This window comes from Thunnus maccoyii, chromosome 21, assembly GCF_910596095.1.
Source record: "Thunnus maccoyii chromosome 21, fThuMac1.1, whole genome shotgun sequence".
Taxonomy (NCBI): domain Eukaryota; kingdom Metazoa; phylum Chordata; class Actinopteri; order Scombriformes; family Scombridae; genus Thunnus; species Thunnus maccoyii.
The window spans coordinates 11,787,802-11,812,008 of NC_056553.1; the positions used below are offsets into that span (position 1 = coordinate 11,787,802).

Sequence of the window (24,207 nt, forward strand, 5' to 3'; positions counted from 1 at the left end):
AAATGTGCTTATAGCCTTACAATTGAGACATTTCAGCCAGCAGCCTCCCGGCTCTTGTCGGGTTTATTATCAGCGGGGGAAAAAAATACAAGTAGAAACTTTAACGTGACTTTATTTTGATTCCAGATGTGCTGCTATTTTGCAAACCGCAAAGTTTGCGCATATATAAAGGAAAGTGGGCCAAAAAATAGCCTAATAGTTATTGGCTCTTGATCCGTTAACATGTGATTATGGGTTGCAGACCATCCTAAAATGTAATTCTTCATGGGAGAATTGTCTATTTGTCTCCAAATGGTGTGTTCTTAATGTAAAAAAAAAAAAAAAATTCTCCATTGGTCGTGAAACATGGATGAGCGAAAGTAAGTTTGAAACATGAATCATTCGCTTAAAAAAAAATATGGCTCCTAATTTATTAATGCAGCAGAAAGCAATAACATATAACTTAACTATTAAGAAACTTAAGTGAAAAGAGCTTTTAAGGCCACTTTCAAAGAGACAGGCTGCAGAAACGGACTTCCAAAATCTTGCCAAATCGCCAACACTTAAGAGTCAACATCGTCTATCTTTTCTTCACGCAAAAAGCCTCCTTGAGCCGAGCCTTTGATCCCTTTGATTTCCCCCCTCCTTTTTCTTACGCCGGATCTGTTATGCGCTAAAATTCTTTAGTTTCCCATAGAAACGTGTCTTTTCCGCGGGGATATTGATGTTTTTTTCCTCGCAGGGGTTATGATATGGTGAATCAGAATCTAAAAGCCAGGGGACAATACTTGCATTCATGCTTGTTTTTTTTTTTTTTTTGTGCGTGCGTGCGTGTGTGTGTGTGTGTGTGTGTCTTTGTATGGTTTTGTCTCGTTGTTCAAATCCTCATTTCTCAAATGAATACAAATATTTATTCTGTGAATGTCTGAGCTCCAGTCACCTCGCATGCTTTTCAATTATTAGTGTCTTTGTTGGAGCAGCAGGTTCCAGAGACAAGACAAGCCTCTCTCTCTCTCGCTCTCTCTCTCTCTCTCTCTCTCTCTCTCTCTCTTGCTCTCTCTCTCTCTCTCTCTCTCTCTCTCTCTCTCTCTCTCTCTCTCTCTCTCTCTCTGTCCTATTCACACACAAACACACAATTTGACTTAACGCACCTGTTACGCGTGTTTTTATTCAGCTTAGCCCCTCACTTTAAAAAAAAAGAAAGACAAAGTTTCTGTATTTATCAGTAAGTCACTGACATATCTGGCACAGGCACGCGCACAGTTTGGAGAAGTTATTGATCTTGAATGCTTCTCTAATGTGAATAATTACGGTTTCTATCTTAAATCTCGACAAAAACAATAAAAATCTGCAACATCCAATTTGATTATGCTAAAGCACATTAGCACCCTGCCCATGTTTAGGAAATATTTCCCCCCCAGACATGGATCACAGATGCTCACTGGAAGAATACTGAAGGGAACCGACTTGGCCACAGCTAGAAGCTTCAAATTCCTCCAGTTGGGGTATTAAATCGACACCCAGGCCTTTCTCCGCCTCTCCTCCCTCTCCTTTCTGCGGGCTGACATGTCTGATAGACCACGCTTTCTCTCCGCATTGTCGCCCTGTCATCTCAACAATGTACATCTTCGGGACACCAATTTTAGAAGCCTTTGATCTGCAGACCGAAAGGAACAAAGTTATGGAGAGAGGGAGATGATAGAGGAGGATTTTTTTTTTCCTTCTCTTCTCTTCTCTCTCGCCAGTCCAAGTTTGAAAAAGCAGCAAGACAGAAAATTGATTATGAGTACAACCCATAAAGAATAAGTGCAACATTTCATATCATTCAGAGGACTCTCTCCTCTCATCTCACACAAAAAATTATTATTAAACTAACCCACACCAACCCACCAAAAGTCCTACAGGATACATAGAAGTGTAATACGTTTACAGTGCAACTGCATGATGTTTTTGCAAAGATTCTGACAAACATTTGTTTCCACAGTCAGTTTTATCCTCTTCTTAAGGGAAAAACAACAGTCTATAGCCTGATGTTTCTGTGCAAAGAGTAAAAACAGAGTGAGCAAGTGTGAGACTGCAGTAACTCAATTTGCAGCTCTATCTGCAGGCTAAATGATAGGCATATGAAATTCCACACATTCCCTTTGTGCCTTCATGGCCGCCAGAGTCTCCATTTCAAATCTGCCCCAAACATTAATTATGATATTCCTCAAGTCTCTCAAGAGCTTTAACATTTGACACAGTCTGAGCAATCCTCGTTTTCACCCCCTGATCTTCACCTGAGAGCCGCACTGAGAAGATACAGAAGTGAATACTGTAAAAGGGTGCAAAAGCTCCTCTCTGGGGGTAACACTCATTCCCCTGAAATGTGTTGCTGGCTGCCTTTGTGGTGCTCAAGTACTATTAGTAACAGTTTATTGGTGCCAGAATATTCCAAATACACCTTTTCAGGGCACTGCATCAGTGGCAGCTAACTGTGAAGGAGCAAAGCGGATCCTTTGATGCTCGCAGCCTGTTTTGCTGCACAAGTGGTCTGAGGTCATGAGTTAAGAGTTATCTCTGTGTACACTTAGAAGAGCAAAAATGATTAACTTTGCGAGGTGGTGAGTGCAGCTTGAGGCGCTAAAAGCTGAAAAAACTAAAAACAAATTTGTTCTGTGGCGTATCACTGACCATATTTCTGCATAATTCAGGGTTTTTTTTAGGCTTATTTAACATTGGTGACCTTAAGAAGGAGGCTGTGTAGTGAATTTACAGGACGCCTAGTGAATTAAGAAAGCATGCGCCTGAATGCAGCTGCAACTTTTTTTTTGTTGTTGATATTTATGCATGTCAACCCTCATCAATCCAGCTATTCATTTTTAAACCATAAGTTGGATGCGCCTCATTCTTGCGGCGCACAACACCTCTTTGAATTCCAAAGATACAAATTAACATCACATGTAGGCTAGTTAAACATCACACATGTTAATCTCTGCACTGCAAAATTAAAGAAAAGAAAAAAAAGTTTAAAAAAAAATGGCAACACCTCCAACACTCAGCAGTGTAATTATCATCATATAGAGTCATTTGATGATGATGAAGAAAAAAAAGGGGGCTTCTGCTGTCTCTGTTTTCTATGTCACCTCACATGCTGCCACTCATGATAAATGAACCTGCTCCCCTATAGGCTGCGAGCAACGCCATCATGTCCCTCCTGTCATAAACAGCAGTCTTTTACTGGCTCCGTTAGTGTTTCTATCGCTCCCAAGCAACTTTCCCGCAGTTTACTGAGTGCTGAGAGTAACTGCAGCAAGGCTGAAGGCAGAAATAAAGATACTGTGAAAACTGACAAGTAGAGTGTTACAACGTGTCAAAAGCTTGTTGGAAGGAGGGCCAAAACCCGCTACGCTGTTAGTGTGTGGATGTTGTTGAAGAGCTGCATGCATCAAAATAACTCCTCCAGTGATGCGGCCAAATATGAGAGCGATGAATATATGTCTCTGAGAATTTTATTCAAGCATTTTAGATGTAAGCATCACCATATTTATTGATCGCTGTTTTCTCATAATCCTGTTTTCAAAAGGAATTCAAAACCTACATGCATGGATTTGGGTTTATTGATCAGTTTTGCATTGACTTTATGTTTTCTCAAGCTGTTAAGTTTATCATTTGCATTGTTTCATTAAAAAAATAAGGTTCTTTATGTTTCTAGAATATTATTACAGAAAAAAAGACCCGCCTGTCATACTCTTTATTTACACACTGTAGGGGAATACGTCAGCAGGCCTAATTTTGCTATTTAAGTCTCACACTATGGCTGCCGGAAGTCATGATACGGTTATTTTAATGCATTTTACGAATGTATAAATTATGTCATTGACACTATTTTTATTTGGTCTTCATGTAGACCACCTCTGTGTGTGTTAGCTCTATTTATAACTGACTGTAGGCCGGTGTTTGTTTACAGCCAACTCTTGAGAGAGCAATGACAGAAACCTGGAAGAATCCCACCTCCGAGAGCTCCACTGACCCGTGTGTCCATCCAGCAGAGATGTAGGTAGACCTATGAATGGTGACCAGTTCATCCCTCCCTGCAATGTGACGCAAGTGAGTCTAGGTTTTAAACATGGTTACAGCACGCGGGGGCGGGAAATTAATCAGCAACTACACTCTTTTTTTAAAATTAGTGTCAGGTTTTAAGATAATTTCTACAAGGTTTGTCCACTTTTTCTATTCATCCTACTCTGTTTCAGTGTTTTGGGTTTTTTTGTTTTGTTTTTTGTGAGCAAATCACTAAAAAAAAAAAAAAAAGTTTACAAACACCTATGAGCCATTTGACGTCCTCTCCACTCCGTCTGACTGCGAAACATCCATCCGCTCAATGGGACGTGTCACGGCAGCGCATGTCCCCTCACAAAAGACAATTGTGATTTAGACAAACATTGGGGGAAAACATAAAGGCAAAGGTCAAGTCCTCTTTCAGTTCAAGTGTGCTCCGATTCACCTACAACACAACGGGGACAAAGAGTTGCAGCTACCTCCGTTTCTAAAGGGGATGTGATTACCCGCCTCGTCAGTGAAAGAGGAAGACGCTGATTCTCTACCTGATTCAGATGAAAATAAGAGGAAGAGTATTCTCCACAAATCAGCAGCAGATTTTTTTTTTCACCCTAAAAGGCACCCCCCCCCTCCTCCTCCCCCACTCCCCCCCTCCTCCCTCATTCCCCACTTCTCACCAACACACACAGCAAAAAAAGAGAAAGAGAGAGAAATTGCAACCTAAATTCTAGATATAATAAACATATTATTATTGTTATTATTATTGTTCTAATTATTACACCCGAAAAAATATACATTTTCTACAATTTAAGAATTATGTCTTGTGTGTGTGTGTGTATTTTTTTTTTGTTTTTTTGTAGCCTATTATTATTGCAAGTTCAATTATTTCTAGAACAGAGGGATTAGAAGAATAAGTAGTGTTAATTGCGCGGCAGGTATAACGAGCAGGTCTAATCCTTCTTCCCCCCTCTTTGTATTGAGTTTTTGTGGGCTTAATGAGTGGCAGGTAGGGCTGCTTCCTGCTTTCTCACATGCTCAAATAGGCCTCTCACTGCTTGCAGTCCTGGACCCTGGCTGTGTACAGGAAACAATTGATTTTGAGCATAAAGTTAATTATGCCTAGAAATTAGACAGCCTTAACGTTGGGTAAGGACTCAGAAGGTTGATTTCCTGACAGCTCTTAACACACTGACTAACACATATCATTCACGCATGTGCGTTTCACTATAGACTGTGCAGCAATATGAGGGGAAAACGACACTTACCTTGACTCCTCCTGCACTGGTTATGCTTATTTTCGTCTATATATATAAATAATTATATATATAAATATATATTCCTCAAAATAACAATACTTGTAGTCAATTGTATCCAGCCTCAATAGTGAATTTGGAGAACTACATGGAGAAAAATCCTTTGGGCTTGGTTGTACCCTGGTCTGAGTAGTTTCCTAGGTTACACAAATCAGTATTATGATGATAGACTAAGCTCAAAGAATGTCCCAGTGGTCGGCTTATTATTGAAACCAAGAAAAAAAATCTTATTGAAACTTTTCTTTTGATGAATATACTCATGGACAAGGAGGATAAGCCTCGCATAGCGTCTTCTGCGCTGAAGTAGGCCTATGAATTAAAAAAAGAAGAAGAAGAAAAAAAGAAAAAGTCCTGCTTTGTGTTTCTTTGAGCAGAATCAAGTGCCTGTAATTTTTTTTTTAGTGTTTTTGAAGATTCTCCAAATAATACAAAATAGGAGTTTTTCCACACAAAAAGTATTATTATTATAATAATAATTATTGGTGTTTATTTATTATTATTATCCTTATTATTACTGCAGCTGAAATGAACAGGGCTAATAAAGTTTTCATGTGCAGATAAAGACCGGCTGACCTCTCTGAGAGGGACTTTAGCCTACATATGGTTTACCCGTCAAACTGAAATTGCCTGCAGCTGAAAGGTTTTTCTTTAATTCTATTACCGGACTTGTGCTCGCTTTGTTTCAATACTGTCGCATCAAGATGATTGACAAAGTAATAAACGCGTCATGTTGCTGCATCTGATTATGCTGCGGCATTTGCATTGGACATTGAGAGGAATATGACAACCTTGACACACTGGGGATTTGCTCTGTCAAATAAACACGTCTCCAAGGATCTATATTGTTGCGGTGACAATACCCCCCCTCACACACACACCCCCCCCTCTTTCATTGAATTTCAAAAGTTCGTGTATGTTTTGATCAACAGTGATTTTTTTTGTGTGTGTGTGTGTATATGGGAGATTCGCAGCATTGGCAAGGCTTGGGTCAAAAAACTAAAGAAATAATATGAGCGAATGAATAAATAAATGCTCGGCCTGAGCGGAAATTAAACTCTACACTGCCGACACTGTTCCATAATTAATATCTCGCCCCCCCCCCCCTCCCTCCTTTCCGCCTCCGCTTCCTCTTTCTTCGTTGCACAGGTTCAGTCCTCCAAGCGCCTCTTGACGTTGTAGTGGTCACACAAGCTGCGTGCACTGCAAAAAATACCCACTGTAACAAATCAGACATTACACAGCGTTTACATTTTATTTATCCCCTTTTCTATTAAAGTGTGTGGGAAAATATCCAAGTAGGATCATTTCACTTCTGTCAAACTTGTTCCAAAAATGATTTGACTCTTAAGAAATTGCGCAAAAAAATAGGAAAAATAATTTAAATGTACTTTTAAGAACAAATAATATGTTTTTGTGAATCTTTTTGTGCAGTGTAATGCTGCTGGAATTTTTTATACTCCTTTAATAAAATCCCAAACTCACTTTTTTTTATAATCTTACTACCATTTAATACTTTTTTACACAGGCTAGTGGCATTATAGATGGAGGCCATTTATATCCCATGGCGTGCCCACCTACAGCAGGTGATCCTGATGTCGTAACGTGTCAGCGGTGGCCTGACATAAGTATAATAATAGTTAATAGAGCGTGATAGAGAGAATGGTATTAAACCTAACAAAGATGTGTCAAAAGCAAAAGTCTATGTCTTCATTAGCTTGATCTCCAAGGACCGTCGAACATTTCATTAGTTTGTAATTTATGAATGTTTGACAAATATTAAAGAGTATGTAAATATGAGAAGGCATAATGTCTTTCCTGCGGGAGATGGCGAAATGACCCAAAGTCTTCGATACTGCTACACTGATCACATGCATTATGTTGCTTCTCAAACTGTGCATTTGCTTGTCTGTTTGGAACATATTTCCCATCTGACGTGTGAAATAGTGCAGATAAACCAATGATTCATAATGTTGGCAGCATTTGCATCCCTTAATACTCTGTGTTATTTTGATATATGATGATATACTGTCGCTTTTATCGAGTGTAGAAACGCACTTTTGCCATTATGGATTTGGCTAAATCAGTAGGAGGGTTATTTTTTGTCCTAAAACGGTCCATTTCCTTGTTTGTGAACCACTTCCAGCGCAGAATAGTAAAATCGTTATTTCATTTTCATTTCATCAGCTCAGCTCTTTTTTTATGTGTAAAACCTTCCTCATCCAGGAAAACTTTAGGAATAAGGCATCTGGAGACTTAAGATTCCTGTTTCTGTTTTTTGTTTTGTTTTTTTTGTTTTGTTTTTTAAAAAAAGTATTTTTGTTGAATTTCCACGAATCCTAACACACCTGTTCACAACGACTCCTGGTTATGTCGAACACTGTCGGATCATGGAGGTCAAGGGAAGATGATAAATTCAAGTTATGATAAATTACTGTACGTCAGATCGACTTAATCTCCACAGGGCAAGTCCTCAAATTCATAATCATTTATTCTGCATGATGCATGGCCCACTTTTATCAATCTGAAGTTTGAGAATGTGGAGCCTTGTAAACGAAACTGCACAGTTAGTGCTGAACTATTAATATATGCATTCATAAAGTTTTAAAATGTTAAATATATTTATGAAAAACGGAGAAATAATTAAAAAAAAAGACGACTACTGTAGGTCTGTTAGAGCTGTGCGGAAATGAGCAGGAAGGAATCTAGTGCGCCATCAGATTACTGTTTACACTTTGGCTGCTGCTGAAAGAATCGCGCGTTTTTAATTCCCCATATTTTCCTTCCTCTTCATATGCACACATGGTCTCTGAATGGACCCGGACAATATGTAGATCTATACGTTTCCTCGAGTTGTCCCAACAAGTTCTTCCGCATATGTGGAATTGCTTTGCGATAATAAAAGAAGTCATCAGAAGCTCTGCTAACTAGATAGTCTTCAGTTCAGACTGCGAGATCAAATGAGAGCAGGAGATCTTAGATCAAAAGAGACCCAAATAAGCGGGTCGCTGATTCATTCATGCAGCTGCATTGAGACCAAGGCCAACAGGCGTATCATACACTGAAAGGGAGCTGCTATTCAGGGTGCAGGTGTGAAGTATGTGGCACATTCTGCCATATAATGTGGAGGTTGTTAGAAATCCGTGTTCGGGCCTATAGGCTACTAGGGGGCTGATTCGCATTGGAGGGAGCCCGCTCATCTATCTGGAAGTAAAATAACTCAGTTTCCTGAAATCTGTGGATGACGGTAATCCTAAAATCTGGGGGAGCGTGGTGGAGGTGAAGGGGTGGGGGTGAGAGGGAGTCTATAAGGTCTTATTGGCACTGACTTTTTTTTTTTTTTTCTCTCCTCCAGGTTCTCCGGATAGTGACTTATGTGAGGTTTGCCTGCTATATACAAAGCTACCGCAGGGGTGTAGCCTTAAACCTTAAACCTGCCTTAACTCTGCTCGCCCACCTTTTTTATATGCGGAATACAGTTAATTTAGCTTTAAAGGTTGTCATAAATCTTTATGACGGAAGCTCGTGGTAGCCTATACATCACAGCCTTGTGATCTTGTAAATCCCTTCGGAAACTAACCTTGGATGTTATCAGAATAATATATTCAATATTCATGACAAGCTTTATGGTTGCAGTTAACTGGCGGGCGTGCATAGTTTGGCCTTTAACACCACTTCTGCACAAGAAATAAAGTGTAATGCTCCTTTACTAAGAAAAAAATGAAGAAAACCCAATAAATCTCCGAGCCAAGTTATGCAACGGGACACTTTTCTTAATTATTTTGCCATATTTAATACAAAGCGTATTTATTTATATATTGACTATAATAAATAGTAAAATCAATGTGTGTTTTTTCCATCAGTGTTTGCAGAATGTCAGCTCTATTATAACAGCTCCTGTCCTGTTTTTCCGGTCTGTTTCTGGCAGGTCTACTGCACCTGTCTGTCTGTCTTTCTCTTTATTTTCAATGCCAATTTCGGCCACTTCATTCCTGATAATTATGACCTGGTTGGTGTTGGAGGTGCTGATGGTGGTGTTGGAGCGTGGGGTGGGCGTGGAGGGAAGAGGGAGGGGGTGGGTGGTTGAGGGTGGTGAGGGGGAGGAGAGGGGGTGGGGGTGAGGGGGTGGGGGGGTGTGTGGGGAGGGAGTGAGGTTTTTACTCCTAGCCTGCTAATCCCCCTATTAAAAGGGCTTTGTTCAATAATGCCGGACAGTTTCCGGAAGTAGGATTACCGCCTCCATTATTTTACAAAGAAATGATATTTCACACTCAAATGAGCCTTAGGATGCAGCCGTGGTGGTGAGAGGGCCTTTCAAGAAATGAAATGGATTCATTTTCTTTTTCTTTTTTTTTCCGTTGCGCTTTGGAAGTTCAAAACCTCCTCCTTCTTTTCTTTTTTTTAGCATAGTTATTGTGAATATGTATTTCCTTAGGAACTACATCGCCGTCATCAGTTTCCTGTTTTGCTTCTTGGAGTGAACTGGCATTCGCGTTGCAGCTCAAGTGGAGGCTCTCTCTTTCTCTCGCTCCTTCTCTCCCTCTCTCTCTGTCTGTCTGTCTCTCCCTTCTGTCACACACACGCACCTGTTCTTGATTCTTGACCCCAAAGCTGATATCAGATCAGAGGTTGTCACTCAGCTGAAGGTGGGAAGCCCCCGATGAGTGAACCCAACGGGATCAGTTGTTAAAGATCCTCTCTTACAGTTCCAAACTGCCTGCGGTATCCAGTGTCTGCACGCCGGGAATTTAACTTTTACAATAAACGCAAACAGTCGTCATATTTTATCTCTGCTGTGGCGCAAGCACGCAACACTTTACGCACAGTCTTTGGAGCCAAGTTACATTGCAACCAAACCTGCTTGTACTGGCTCAATTTCTGACTCAAGACAGGGTATTTATATTTGGTCAAAGTCATAAATTATTAAGCGAAAAGGTCACTAAACTATAGCAGAGCAGCCGTGCACAGTCATGCTACACTGCTGCATGATTCTATTTTTCTTTGTGGTTTTCCAAATGAATTCAAGGCCATTTTTTTTCTTTGATCTCTGTCTGTAGAGTAAAGATCAAATTCAGAAAAAAATGGAGAGTTTGCCATCCCTAATTGACACACGGTCGTTGTGTTTTAACCCACTCTCTTTTTTTTCTATTGAAACAACCCTTTAAATGTTGCTTATCCTTCACTTTCACCGCTGAATGGAAAATGTTTTTACGCGACTCAGTTAGTTCTTGTCCGTTTTGACGACTGGAACTAAAAGCTTTAGACGGCCCAATAGAGAGGAGCCCAACAAATCGGTGACAAAAGGCTTTCCGTGTCATCAACGTCGTTCAGACGACCTAGAAGAATCCCTCTGATATTAACTTCCACTTCAAAGACTCCCACTTTCAATTGAGATCCAACTATCTTGTGTTTTTTTTTTCCTCTTTCTCCCTTTCTTTTTTTTTTCTCTTTACGCGCAAGAGCTGGTGCCAAAAGAGGCATCATCATCATCCTCTATTTGTTTGGTTTAATGTTTATTCTCTTCTTTTCAGCTGGGCCTCTTCCACAGAGTAAACTGGCATGCACTTAACCAAACTCTATAAACGTGTCAGAGAGTTGTAGCTATGTTGTTTCCACCCACTTCTGCCTTGCTCAGTGCTGGAGTAAAATTCACTCCTCAGCCACAAGTTTTCTCACTCCAGCAGATCCCTTTATGTTTTAAGCTGCAGCTTTTTACTCCGCTACAAGCACATTTTTTACAAGTTTCTTTTTTATTTTACATCTGCAGGGGGAAAAATTTTGGTGTCTGAAGTTCTTTGCAAAGCTTCCTTGTTGAAATAATTAATTTACACGTCTATTATTAAAATGTGCGGTTATCGCTATAAGCAGCCAGGCTCTTATGGTTTTATATATTTCATGTATTGAACATAAAATATGATTATGGATAAATTTATCCATTGAGCAGTTTGGCCCTCTTGCAATGCAAGTCTATTATGGTCTGGGACAACTGCGTTTTAGCGGCTTCTCCTTTGATAGTCGTAAAGTAGGCCTGGAGCAAAAGAATATATTTTTCTTCTTTATACTGCCCTAGTCTGCAATATAAAGGACATAGATTACCGTTTCCTACCCCATGGGAAGCAAATATTACATTCTTTAGAGCGGGCTTTTGAGTCCACGGACTTGGCCCCATATCATTTGAGTTTGACTTGGCTATTGCTATAGAAATCTTAATTCACCATGAGGATTCACCGTTGTGAAAAAATGGCTCTTTGTACAAAATGCTCTTTGAAGTCTGGATCAGAATATTGTAGCCTTTCATCAAACTCTGCCCACGTCTGCATCAAACCACAAGCTCAGCTGAGAAAGTAAGACTTAATACAAATGGAGCACAATTTGAATCCCCTCTTTTTCCCCCCTCGAGCAACACTTTAGAAAATCAAATCTTTAAACTTAATGTAAAAGACTTTGATTCAATTGTATTTACTTGGATTCTAGCGGATTTGTTTGAATTGCTGAGAAAAGCAGACGAGGACGTGTTATTGTAGTTTGCAGTGAGTGAAGGAAGCAACAGTTTTGGGGGGGAAATATTATTTTTTAAGACATGTTAAATGACCAAAAAAAAAAAAAAAAAAAAAAGTTGCACATATTTCCCTCATTTTTAAGATATTTAATAAACGGCTGTAAATGTCACAGACCCGAATGGCTCAGCAGAGTTTTCACTTTTGTCGTACAAGATTTATTCAAAATACTCACAAATTACAAGGCAATTCGCATTTTGAGTGCCGCTCGATTTCAGATATTCAAAAGGAGGAAGAAAAAAAAATGACGACAATGATACAAAATCACAAAATGCCCACTTTGATAAAACATTTATAATTTCACGGTTGTATATCAAATACTGCAGGCTGCTTATGAAACAGTTCAATTGTTGACTCTCTGCACAAATGGCAAAAAAAAAAAAAATGTAAACATAAAATGTTTGTACAAATAACTGCAGTTATCGGTGAGAAACTGCTTTGAGACAGATCCTTACAAAACTATCAACATCAACACATCGAAACTTGTACAAAATTTACAAATGTACATTTTTTTGACCTAATTGAAACATGCACTTTGGTTCGATAATACAAAATCCTTCAATATCAGGTTGAAAAATAAATAAAAACATATTGAAGTTGAAACTCGAATTTACAAAATAATTTTACACCAACATGCCTAGCCTACAATAATGTACCACATAGTCTAACGGATTTACACGACTCTCTCCACAAGTGGACCAGTGGGCCGTCAGGGTGTTTAGGCACTGAGCCAACCATTTTCAATAGCTGAGGTTTGAAAATATATTCTTTTATTGTGCCTGGAAATTAGCACGTCTTTAAGATTTGCACATTTTCCTTCCTATGTGGTTAAAATGCTTCACTTGGCTCTGGGTGTCTGTTTGGTGGCTCGTCCAAAAGGGGACCAGTGGGCCTTCACAGGCTTATAGGCACCAAAGCCAAACCATTTTTAATAGTTAAGCTTTTGAAAATGTGTTCTGTCACTTCTCGCCTGGGGTTTGAGTTCAATTGGGTTAAAACGCGTCCCTCGGTTCTGGGTTTCTGTAAGGTGGCTCGTCTGTGGGGTCGGGTGTGGAGGGACCGCTGGGTGGTGTTTGGGCGCCACTGGCACCTGAACTGTGGCACACGTACCATTCACTTAAATTCGCGGGCTGAGAGGCTCCCACCGGCTCCGACATCACCGAGGAGCCCCCTGGCTCCCGGCCCAAGTCTGAGGAAGGGGAGACCAGGGACGGGGTGGACGACTCGTAGCCTGAACTGGGCGGGGGGGACTTGCAGTGCACCTTCATGTGTTTCCTCAGGGAGCTGGGGTGTGTGTAGGACTTATCGCAGCCTCTCACTTTGCAGTTGTAGGGCTTATCGCTGGTGTGGACGTGGGAGTGCTTTTTCCGGTCACTGCTGTTGGCGAAGCGTCTGTCGCAGCCGTCAAACTCACATTTGAAGGGCTTCTCACCTGTTAACAGTGATAGGGACACAATACTAATCAATCAATAAATACAATATTTTTAAAAATGTGACATTTGATGATTTTATCTTAAGGCATCATGTTACATTATTATTTATTTTCTTAATTAACTGACCACATTCTGGCAATTTCTACCACTTTTTTGAAATGTACTAATCTCTACTTTGTTAATACACTGAATATAATAAACCAAACCACAAGTATCCAAGTATCTGTGACCCAAAATAATAAAAAATGTGTGTGTGTGTGTGTGTGTGTGTGTGTGTATACATACATACATACACACACACACATATATACACACACACACAAACACACATACATATATGTGTGTGTATGTGTGTATATGTCCACACACACTTATATGTAAGTGTTTTTAAAAGCTGATATGCTGACAGCAACTTTAATTTTTTTTTTTTTTTACTTTGTTACTTTTTCATATAATTTATTGTATTTGTGTCCATTTACTGTACACACACATTCTTTTACCACTGAACGTGACTGCACTAAAGTTTCCCTCCTTGGACAGACCTGTCAGGAGTCTCAGTCTGGTGTAAACAGGGGGGCTGAACCCCTACTGTCCTGGGTCTATACCTGGCGTCTGCATGCATCAAGGCATACGTCAAAACAGACAAGCTATGAGCACAGACATAGCAGGCCTAAAACCAACTGAAAATAATGATAAATGAAAGTATCGCCACAGCCAGACTTCACCTACTGCGTGCTAACGCAGCCTGTCTGCTATTTCAATCCTACAGAATGGCTATGGACTGTCTCTAATTCTGTGTCTTAATAACAAGTGTTTCAACCTGATTATGACAAGGCAAAAAAAAAAAGACAATCTGAATAAATTACACGGAAATCATCCGCTGCTGATTTTTCTCCTCCGATTAAAGCTTTTGAGAATATGTAATTGCCTCTTTCTAATTACACTTGCGGGTTGAATATCAATTTGACCTTCAGCTGTTGGGTTGAGAGAGCCAATCAAGGATATTAGTGTAGTACAAGAAACCGTCGAGGAACAGACCCCAGGGGCAGACCCAGTCATAACCACACTTTCGGATAGGTTTTAAACATGATATCAAAGACCAGGCCCCTTGGGAGTCAACACACAGAAATAATTTAACAGATTTGTACTTAGGTAATGTGAGCAAATTATATGAATAATACATAGGGTGTAGAAATGGAGCAGAGGGGGAGTGCCATGCAGCCATCGAGAAAAAAAGGAATGTAGTCATTGTATTATTTTACAAGTCTGACTCGACATTTTGAGGGCTTTTTTCCTCCTCCAGCCCCACAGCACGTCACTGAGTCAGCCATGTTGCACCATTATATGTTTTTAAAGTTAAATCGGAGCAGTTTCGAGCTTCATTGTACACACGTCAGTCATTTTTTTTTTATACACGCAGCCAGCTCTGCCAACCTGTTGGTGAATCATTTTTAGCCGTCTGCACTTGTCAACTTGTTGCTTTGGCTAAAGGCTACAAAGAGCTGATCATTCCAAAAGCATGCTTATTATTTCACCATGCATACATGTCATATCACTCTGCTGGGAACACGAGTTGATATAAGGCTTTGAATTGTCAAATAAAACTAGAAGCTTCTGTAATAATGTAATGAATCCACTCAACTACTACTAACTATTATTTTATATGATATCATAATTATAGGCTAAAATAGAGTAACATGCATAGAAACAGCTAATAGACAACAGCAACAAGTGGCTGAAAAAATTAATATTAAAAAAATAAACATCACATCACCACATCATCATCTCAGTTACACTGAATGTGAAGATGCATCTTCCCAACTTTGCTGCCAGTCATGTCTGGCATGCACTAAGCTACTTTGGACAGACCTGACGTGGGCCTCAGTCTTTGTGCTGTGGTGTAAACAAGAGGTTGAACCGTCAAACGCCTGAGTGAGCTGTACCATAATCCCCAAGCTCAACCTTTGTTTAAAAAAAAAAAAAAAAAAAGCGAGCACTGATGCAACTCATAACAAACAGGTGGTCAGTAGCTGTTGCGTCCTGATGCATCAGCAGTACAGAGTGATTAATTGGCTCGTCAGGATATATTTTTAAATGCATAAAATTAAAGAAAATTAAATGAGAGCTAATAAAAAAATAACAACCCTGGATATTATGGAAACCATCTCGTAACGTGTGTCTGGACAGTATGCACTGAACTTCAACATGCCACTAGATTTAATTTGAAATACTCTAGTGCATTCCCAACATTTCTACAACATTTCCTTCTATGAATATATAGCTACTGACCTGTATGCGTCCTTTTGTGAATCTTAAGATTCTCGGATCTTGCAAACACTTTCCCACAGCCAGGGAATGGGCATGGAAACGGTTTCTCCCCGGTGTGCACTCGAATGTGATTTACAAGTTTGTACTTGGCTTTAAATGGTTTGCCTTCCCTCGGACACTCTTCCCAAAAACATATATGGTTCGCCTGCTCTGGTCCTCCAACGTGCTCTACCGTCACATGCGTTACGAGTTCGTGCATCGTGCTATAAGTTTTGGAGCAAAGTTTCTTCGGCGAGTGCTCCGGCTCCAGCCACTTGCAAATAAGCTCTTGCTTTATCGGCTGCCTCATGTAGCGGAAAAAGGCACCGGCTCCGTGGTGGTGGTGGTGAGCGCTAAGGTTCATGTTCAGATTCAGACCACCGTAGCCATGTAACGGCGAGGCAGAGAACGGATCAGCCCTGGAGCTTGCCACTTGACTCAAGTGATCAGACCTAACATACATTTCTCCAGGTAGTCCTAACCTTATTTGTCCATTCAACGCTTGGCCACCCGGTGATGCGCTAGAAGGCTGGTCGTGATGGAGTCCAGAGAAGAGGGTATGGTTCCCAGCGTCAGGGTGATGACCATAGTGTCCGGGATAGCTACCTGTTGTTGAGACAAACATTCCGTGGTGAGAGGCTGAAGTAGTCTGGTCAGTCAGTACTGGCATGGCTTGAGCTGTCAGATCTCTCCGGATGAGGAAATCCCTACCTGCGGATAAAGCCTGGGCCGTGTGAGACATGGAATAGGGGACCGATGTCGCCTGAACCGGGCCAAAAGCTCCCGTTTGACTGGAGACCACTTCACTGTGGCCTGCCATATGATGATTGTGGTGGTGGGGATAATGATGGGCTGGGCTGATTTTGAGGGCCGCGGAGTGCCCCATGTGTTCTGGCCCGAATGGACTCGGCCCCAGGCGGGGTTCCGCAGTAATCTCCCCAGGGTGCGAGTGAGCCATTGAGTGTGGATGGCTGCTGAACCCCGGGAAGCCTGTCACGCTCTGAGGGGTATGGTGGTGATGATGGTGATGGTGGTGAGCCCCTGCCAAGTCAACTAATCTCAGCGCCGTGTTCCGTTTGGAAAACGTAGGGTCCATCACGGGGCTTCCCAATGCATCCACGCTCATTACTTCCTAATTTTAGAATAACTTGACAGCAGGCAAAATAATAATGATGATGACAAATATATTTTAATCGCAATGAAAAATAAAGAAAAAAAACTTTATAAAGTTAAGTCTATCTGCAGACTACATGGAATCCCATTCGGTTGAGAGGCAGCAGCAGGACGCTTTGATACTGAATAGAGATTCGTGGTAGGCGCTGCAGCCCGTGGAGCTAAACAATCACCCTGCGCTCTAATTGGTCAGAGCTCGGTGATTGACGTCACCAGTGACAGTTTCCAACGTGAAGAAAAATGTCTTAGTGACAGCAAGTATTCAGCGCGCATGCGCAGTGCCTCAGGCAACGCTTGAGAAAAATAGTTGTTATGCAAAGGTTATTGTACAATAAAACTCCTAAAAAGTTGATCCAGATATACAGTCGTTTTTCTTTTGTCGCAGCGAACAAAGGCTGCGCGGCTATAAAATAGCAATTTCCTCACTTTGATTATGCGATTACAAAACAGACCGCCTCGCAAGAGTATACATATTGTCACTATAAAAGTTGTAAGGATCATAAATAATGCAGTGATATCTTCATTTTGCCCTGCAACGTATGAAGGACAACTTTACGCACAAATTACGCACAGCTTTACGCACGCTAATGATCGGCGTCAGCGGGGAAAAACTTGTCAAGTTAACCAAAGGAAAACTCCACGTGGGAGTTTAAAATAGTTCGGAGTACATACCATTAATGTGCGCTTTGATAAATACCCATATTTACATATCCAGCCGTTTGTCCTTCAGCGCGTACTACAGTGTTGACTCCGTGCTCTGCTCGGTGGGATCCGTGTGTGTAGAAAGTGTGAATAGGGCGAGCTGCGGCCATTGTCCCGAGGAAAAAAAATGTAATGGACGGGACCTGTTGTTATGATCCGGGGTAATTTTGCTTTAGACCCAGGACGGCAGCAGATGAGGGTCACAGGAGGTGGTGCCGTTGCAGACTTAAGTTCAAAATAAAACGTGTGTGTACTGTAAGTATCGGTTACTACAATCTTATCCTACAAAGTGTGAAACTTGATCTTGGCGATTATTTTATGCTTTGATTTGAATGCTTAAAAGACAGATATTAATAGTTGTAATGGTTCATGAAAAAATCCGTATCGTTTTATAAATTATCTACCATTGACTGATGGCTGTTGTTTTTTTTTTGTCTTTTTAAACCATCGACTATTTTTAAAAAAATTAATATGTAGTGATTAAAATGTTCAGTGATGTTTGGATGTTACTGAAAACAGAATACAGTCTTCAGTACTATTAGGTGTCATTATCTTTCTGCTACAAACATGCATGAGTCATAATAAAACTAATTGAATATCACAAGCACATGAGTTATTTATAATATTTTCTAGTCCTAATAATACGCTGGCAATTAATAATTATGACTTCATTGTTTTTAGTTTTTTCAGTTTTTGTCTTGTTTTGCAACCAGTAATGTGTTACTGAACGCTTTTAATTTCTGTGGATGTTTGCTTTGAATGCTTAATCGTTAAATTTTAAGGCACAAAGAAATTGGTGCGTGTGAAGTGACCTTAAAAAAGGTCACAAACTGATCACCATGCTGTCAATTACGAAATTATTACGAAAGCGTTATTTGACTTCTGAATTGACAACAATTTATATTTTGTGAAAGTTGCATGATCACAACATAAATGTATTATCACTTCCGCTCGTCTGTATCTTAATCTTAACTCACTCAACTTTTTAAATAATAAGAAAATCAAGTGGACAAAATATAAAATTTGTTTTTTGGATGACTGAATGTTTCACCATGTAAGTAATTAACTCTGAACATGCTGACAAATAAGTCACTCACTTGGCTAATATTACTGCATGAGAAAACAATTGAAAAAAAAATATACTCCTCTTGGCTATTTCTCTGAATTGACACGTCAAAATCTTTGCTGACAGCGTCCCATCCAGCACGCTAGAAAGTGAGTCAATATTTTGAGACATGACGGATCCAAAAGATGTTTATTAAATGGCCTTTACGCATGGAGTTCATGAGGCTCACAGCTGTAGCCTTCAGAGGCATCACAGCACCAGCGTAATGCAAAACTTTGAAGTGCTATTTCTGGTCCAAGTTGTGCATGCACTCACTCTTTGAGACGTGTAAGCAGGGGAGTTGTATAAGATCTTAAACGAAAAAAAAGCTGAATATTGCAGACAGATCTCAAAACTCTGTTTTGGCTCTTTAGGTTTAGTTGCTTTCACTGTAAATCCTACATAGTTCCTGGTAGCCATTTTAAATTCTACAGTATGACTCCAACACATTAGGATAATCAGACTGAACGGTTATTGGTCTTTCAGTTAAGACGCGTCTTTTACGCACAAAAATGACACATGTCAGCATCATTTTGACGCACATAAGTGACACACAAACTTCAAATGTACGTGCATTTGTGTAACAACTCCTTTCTTGGCACACAATTTCCAATTTAGCATAATTTGTCTGACTTTATGACCTCTAGTCTTGTTTCTCCTCTTTTTAACGATATGCCATTCTTACCGTTTTCCACCTGTTGAAAGATCCCTCCTTTGTAGAGCAGAGTAGTGGGCTACCTAAAAAAAATCGGATCAACTTGTAGGTCTACTTGTTAAGTTGAGAACAACAAAACTTCCTCCCTTTCCTTGGTCTCCCAAGACTGACTTGGATAATGTCTTGTAGAAACTAGCCTAGTAGCCAAGAAGATATTTTAATGGTTCGCATGGCACGTCTGTGCATGTGGCTTTGAACTCTAGCAGCCGGAGGTTCCTGCAGAGAGCGCCGCAAATCCCACTTGATAACTTCGACAACCCACAACGTTTTACACACAGGCTATGCATCACTGGCCTGCAAAAATGAGTAAGTTGCACAAGCACAGCCAAACCGTGATGGATACATTAGGCATACTAGTGGATCCAAGCTAAATACAGGCCCATATAGTCAAGGTAACCTTTATGAACGCGGGATGCTGGTGAGTGTGATGATGTGGAAATCTAAAGCACAGATGTTGCACTGGTGTGAGCTCCAGTGGACACAGAAACTGTGTTCAGTTCAGAGACAGAACTACTAAACACACAAGAGTGCGCTCATGGGCGAGAGTCACACAACAAAATGTTCTGTGGACTCCCATCGAAGTGAAAGGGATAAGTTGATAATAACAGGCCTTCACAGAGAGTGATGACAGTAGACATACTTTATATCAACCTCAGGGTTTCCCGTTTGGTTTCTTAAGAAAAAGACATTAAACTCGTCTTTCCATACCTGTACCTGACACATGTTATATAGTCCAACTCTGGATGCTCAGAGGTGTGTTTACTGTCCTGTCAGTCCTTCATACATGCAATAAATTAGATTTGTGTCATAATGTATTGAAATAGATAGATAGATGATAGATAGATATTATGTTAGATAGATAGATAGATAGATAGATAGATAACATAATATCTATCCATCTATCTGCCTAATTGCTCCAAAACGTCACCAATTACTCTACAAAGGGGAGTGCTTGGTAATCTACTGTCTTCAGGTTAACAAAGACAATCTGACACATTTGCTTTATAAACTGTTAGTGCAGTATGTGGCTGCAAAAACGTGCTTTGACTTTCTACAAGGCCAGTCGCTGTCTTTGGTTTCTCAACTTTTGTTTTTGCTGTTATTCAGCCTTTTAACCAAATTCACAGTCAGCAATCTCACAATATCTAGGATTGATGATGCAAAGAGGCCAATAGAAGTGTGGACCCTGCACCGTGGATTGTTATTTGGTGAGTGGATGTTATTGGGGGGAAAGGGGCTCCGCCAATGACAGACCAGCTGCGGGGCCACATGACAACCCCCCTCCTTTCCCATTCATCAGGGCTGGACTGTGTTGTCTTTTCAATTCATTTATCTGCAGGAATGATTGCGACTATCAGTCTAGAGCTCACCGCCTGACTGAGGAGGTGAAAGTTGCGCCACAGGAAGATAAACCGCAAAAGACAATATTGCATGTATACATGATTTTGCGTGTGCATCGGATGTGCGGTATAGGGGAATTCCTCTCGTCTTAAAAAGTAAACAGAAAACCGGTGGATTTGAGAGTTTGCTCAGTCGAGTGAGGTCCAAGAGATAGAGAGAGGGGGAGGAAGAATATCTGTGCGTGATTTTTTGATTTCTGCTCTCAGTCGTCTCGGCGAGTCTAGACTGAAGATGCTCTTGGACGCAGGACCGCAGTATCCCACCATAGGAGTCACTACTTTCGGCTCCTCACGGCATCACTCAACAGGCGAAGTCACAGAGAGAGAAGTGGCGTTGGGGATAAATCCGTTCGCGGATGGGATGGGCGCCTTCAAAATAAACCACAGCTCCCACGATATTGGCTCCGGACAGACGGCGTTTTCCTCCCAGGCACCCGGCTACGCAGCAGCCGCCCTGGGACACCACCACCACCCGACCCACGTTGGCTCTTACTCCACGGCGGCTTTCAACTCCACCAGGGACTTTCTCTTCAGAAATCGGGGTTTCGGGGACGCCACCGGGGCTCAGCACAGTTTGTTCGCCTCCGGAAGTTTCGCAGGGCCACATGGACACTCAGATGCAGCAGGGCACCTGCTCTTCCCAGGGCTCCACGAGCAAGCGGCGAGCCATGCGTCTTCCAACGTGGTCAACAGCCAGATGCGGCTGGGCTTCTCGGGGGACATGTACGGACGGGCCGACCAGTACGGCCACGTTACAAGCCCGCGGTCCGACCACTATGCCTCGACCCAGCTGCACGGCTACGGCCCCATGAACATGAATATGGCCGCACACCACGGAGCAGGGGCCTTCTTTCGATACATGAGGCAGCCGATCAAACAAGAGCTCATCTGCAAGTGGGTCGAGCCGGAGCAGCTGACGAATCCCAAAAAGTCGTGCAACAAAACTTTTAGCACGATGCACGAGCTAGTGACCCATCTGACGGTGGAGCATGTGGGGGGACCAGAGCAGACCAACCACATCTGCTTTTGGGAAGAGTGCTCCAGAGAAGGAAAGCCATTCAAAGCCAAATACAAACTCGTAAATCATATCAGAGTACACACCGGAGAAAAACCCTTTCCGTGTCCGTTCCCCGGCTGTGGCAAAGTATTTGCTCGATCGGAAAATCTAAAAATTCACAAAAGGACTCACACCGGTAAGATCCGCACAGATTGGCCGATTTTTACTGGCAAATCCATGCTGACAATAACCCATCCAAAATATGCATGCGATCTGGGTTATTATTTATTAGGCAGCTGGAGTCTGCTCACTCACTGGCATGCGATACAGTTGTCAACAGAAAATATTTCACAGCTTTTCTTTTTTTTTTTTTTAGCCTTGTTATTTTGAAAAGTGTTATTTGTAAAACACATTTAAATTTAACTACATTTATTTATTCACAAGCCTAAGTGGGTGAAGTGCAATAAATTTGCAGTCTTAAATAAATAGTGAAGGAAAAGAGAGACAGGTTTAAAAGTAAAAAAGGCTGCTTTATAAAAAAAAAATGAATTCACTATTATTAAGTATCTATTTTACCAAAAACATTTAAACACACTATGTATAATGTGTAACATGAATTTTAAAAATCCTCCCAGTGTTAAAAAAAAATTGCTTTTTTTTTTTTTTCTTTATTTAGGTGAGAAGCCTTTTAAGTGTGAGTTTGAAGGCTGCGACAGGCGGTTTGCAAACAGCAGTGACCGCAAGAAACACATGCACGTCCACACGTCGGACAAGCCATATCTCTGCAAAATGTGCGACAAGTCCTACACACACCCCAGCTCCCTCCGAAAACACATGAAGGTAAACGAAAAACCTCGATGGGTGTATTATTTCTTATTTTCTCTTCAGTTCTCACTTGTTTTAAGAATATTATAAAAATGTGATCTTTATGATGTAAATTGCAGATTTTGTTGCTGGTCTAGATGGGAAATAAGGATAAAATGACTTGTATTGTGTAATATTATGAGAGGAGGTTAATGCTTTTTTCCCCCTATGTTCATATTAAAATAGAGAAGTTAATTTGTTTTGACACTTTCTTTCTTTTCTCTCAACCGACAAATCAGATTAAGATCTTAATGAGAAAATGTTTTGTGTACACATTGTTGTAGAATTTTCTACATATCCAAAACAGCCAAATTAGGAGTTTTAATTCGTCTTTAATGAATTTCTTTACATTTCCACAACCACACAGAGAGAGAGAGAGAGAGAAAAACAGCACAAGCAGATTGTGTTTTATATGTGTTTTTGTTTATTTCTTTCCCGTCTGTTGAAGGTCCACGAATCCACCAATCCAGCTTCGCAACCGTCTCCAGCGGCCAGTTCAGGGTACGAGTCGTCCACACCTCCAACCATAGTATCACCGTCCACAGAGAACCAGAGCAGCAGCTCCATATCACCAGCAGCCTCAGCAGTACACCACACAACCAGCCACAGCACGCTGTCGTCAAATTTCAATGAATGGTACGTGTAAATATTTTTGAAAAAAAAAAAAGAGAGGGAGAAAAGAAAAGACTGCAGAATTAAAACTGCTTGGAATCAAAAAGACTTTATCAAGTCAGCCAGTGAGACATGGACTGAGAAAACACGGGAGGCCCAAACGATCAATTAAAGGCTGTCTTAATGTCAATGAAAGAGAATGCATGGACAAAAGGAGGCAAGGACAGCCACCAAGTTAAACTTTTTTTTTTTTTTCCCTCGGTATTTTCTTTGAGTCCTTATTTTTACTGAGAGACTGCTCAGAAGAGATCTCAAAAAGCATGCTATCTCCGGGTAGAGGCCTGATTTTTTTTGTACATAAAGGATTTCACCCAAGTTGGAAAAAAATGTAATATTGTATTTTGTAAATAGTTCTATCACAGTTTAAGGGAATTTGTGAAAATGTGGTCCCTAGATATATGGAAAAATGAGATGGTTTTAAGAATATTGCGATGAATAGACTTCATTGAAAAGAATGTTATAGTTGTGTACCAAATGTGAATTATTCAGTATTACTACAGTCTACACGTCGACCTAACCGACTCTTAGTATTAATGTGCTTTTGTAGCCTATTCAGTGCAACATTTTCGTCCAAGGTCCAGTTTGAGTAGCACAGTATCATTGTTGTTATTTAATGTCATGTCGATAAATCGTGTAGTGAAAGCCTGAAATTCCGTGTCAATCTGTTTATGTACGTGATAAATATAAAAATCTCTGTCAATTGCTTTGTCTGAAAGGAAGTATTATTACATGTAAGTAGCTCAATTTTCCATATTTATCCGCATGTAAAGGACCGGTAACATGTTAGAAATGATCGGTATTTATGGAGAAATGCGCTCGTATGTAAAATTTAGTTTACAAAAAAATGTTTGGATACATTTCGTACTATATTAAAGGATTAAAAAATACCATAATGCAATGCGTTGGAGGTTATTGGTTTCATTAGTGTTTGAGGTGGATCTCAACATGGGTG

At 40.7% G+C, this 24,207-nt stretch overlaps 2 protein-coding genes and 1 long non-coding RNA gene across 11 annotated transcripts in view; 2 read left to right on the forward strand and 1 right to left on the reverse strand.

The window, feature by feature from the left end:
* LOC121887785 overlaps positions 1-9,081 on the forward strand; it is a 309,423-nt gene extending 300,342 nt beyond the window's left edge. Inside the window, exons 2-3 of the long non-coding RNA XR_006093056.1 lie at positions 3,929-4,068; positions 8,686-9,081. This is a non-coding gene — a long non-coding RNA (uncharacterized LOC121887785). The remainder of the gene's footprint in view (positions 1-3,928; positions 4,069-8,685) is intronic.
* A 2,897-nt stretch (positions 9,082-11,978) lies between these two features.
* The window catches only part of zic4 (zic family member 4), a 110,402-nt gene continuing 98,173 nt past the window's right edge, over positions 11,979-24,207 (reverse strand). The window contains exons 1-3 of one of the 9 annotated variants that reach the window (XM_042398744.1): positions 17,473-17,875; positions 15,610-16,774; positions 11,979-13,319 (exon numbers count right to left, since the gene is read on the reverse strand). In XM_042398744.1, the coding sequence (XP_042254678.1) occupies positions 12,880-13,319; positions 15,610-16,753 (1,584 nt within the window). In that variant the 5' untranslated portion in view covers positions 16,754-16,774; positions 17,473-17,875 and the 3' untranslated portion in view covers positions 11,979-12,879. The other 8 variants (XM_042398745.1, XM_042398743.1, XR_006093046.1 and 5 more) reach the window with 8 other exon arrangements.
* zic1 (zic family member 1 (odd-paired homolog, Drosophila)) lies at positions 20,645-24,142 on the forward strand. The gene is made up of 3 exons (XM_042398746.1): positions 20,645-21,915; positions 22,396-22,559; positions 23,032-24,142. The coding sequence occupies exons 1-3, from the start codon at positions 20,955-20,957 to the stop codon at positions 23,227-23,229; spliced, it is 1,323 nt and encodes a 440-aa protein (XP_042254680.1). The 5' UTR covers positions 20,645-20,954; the 3' UTR covers positions 23,230-24,142.

Coding starts and splice junctions, on each gene's coding strand:
- zic1 (XM_042398746.1), top strand. CDS start 20,955: ATGCTCTTGGACGCAGGACCGCAGTATCCCACCATAGGAGTCACTACT. Junction 21,916..22,395: donor TCACAAAAGGACTCACACCG/GTAAGATCCGCA, acceptor TTCTTTATTTAG/GTGAGAAGCCTTTTAAGTGT. Junction 22,560..23,031: donor CCCTCCGAAAACACATGAAG/GTAAACGAAAAA, acceptor CGTCTGTTGAAG/GTCCACGAATCCACCAATCC.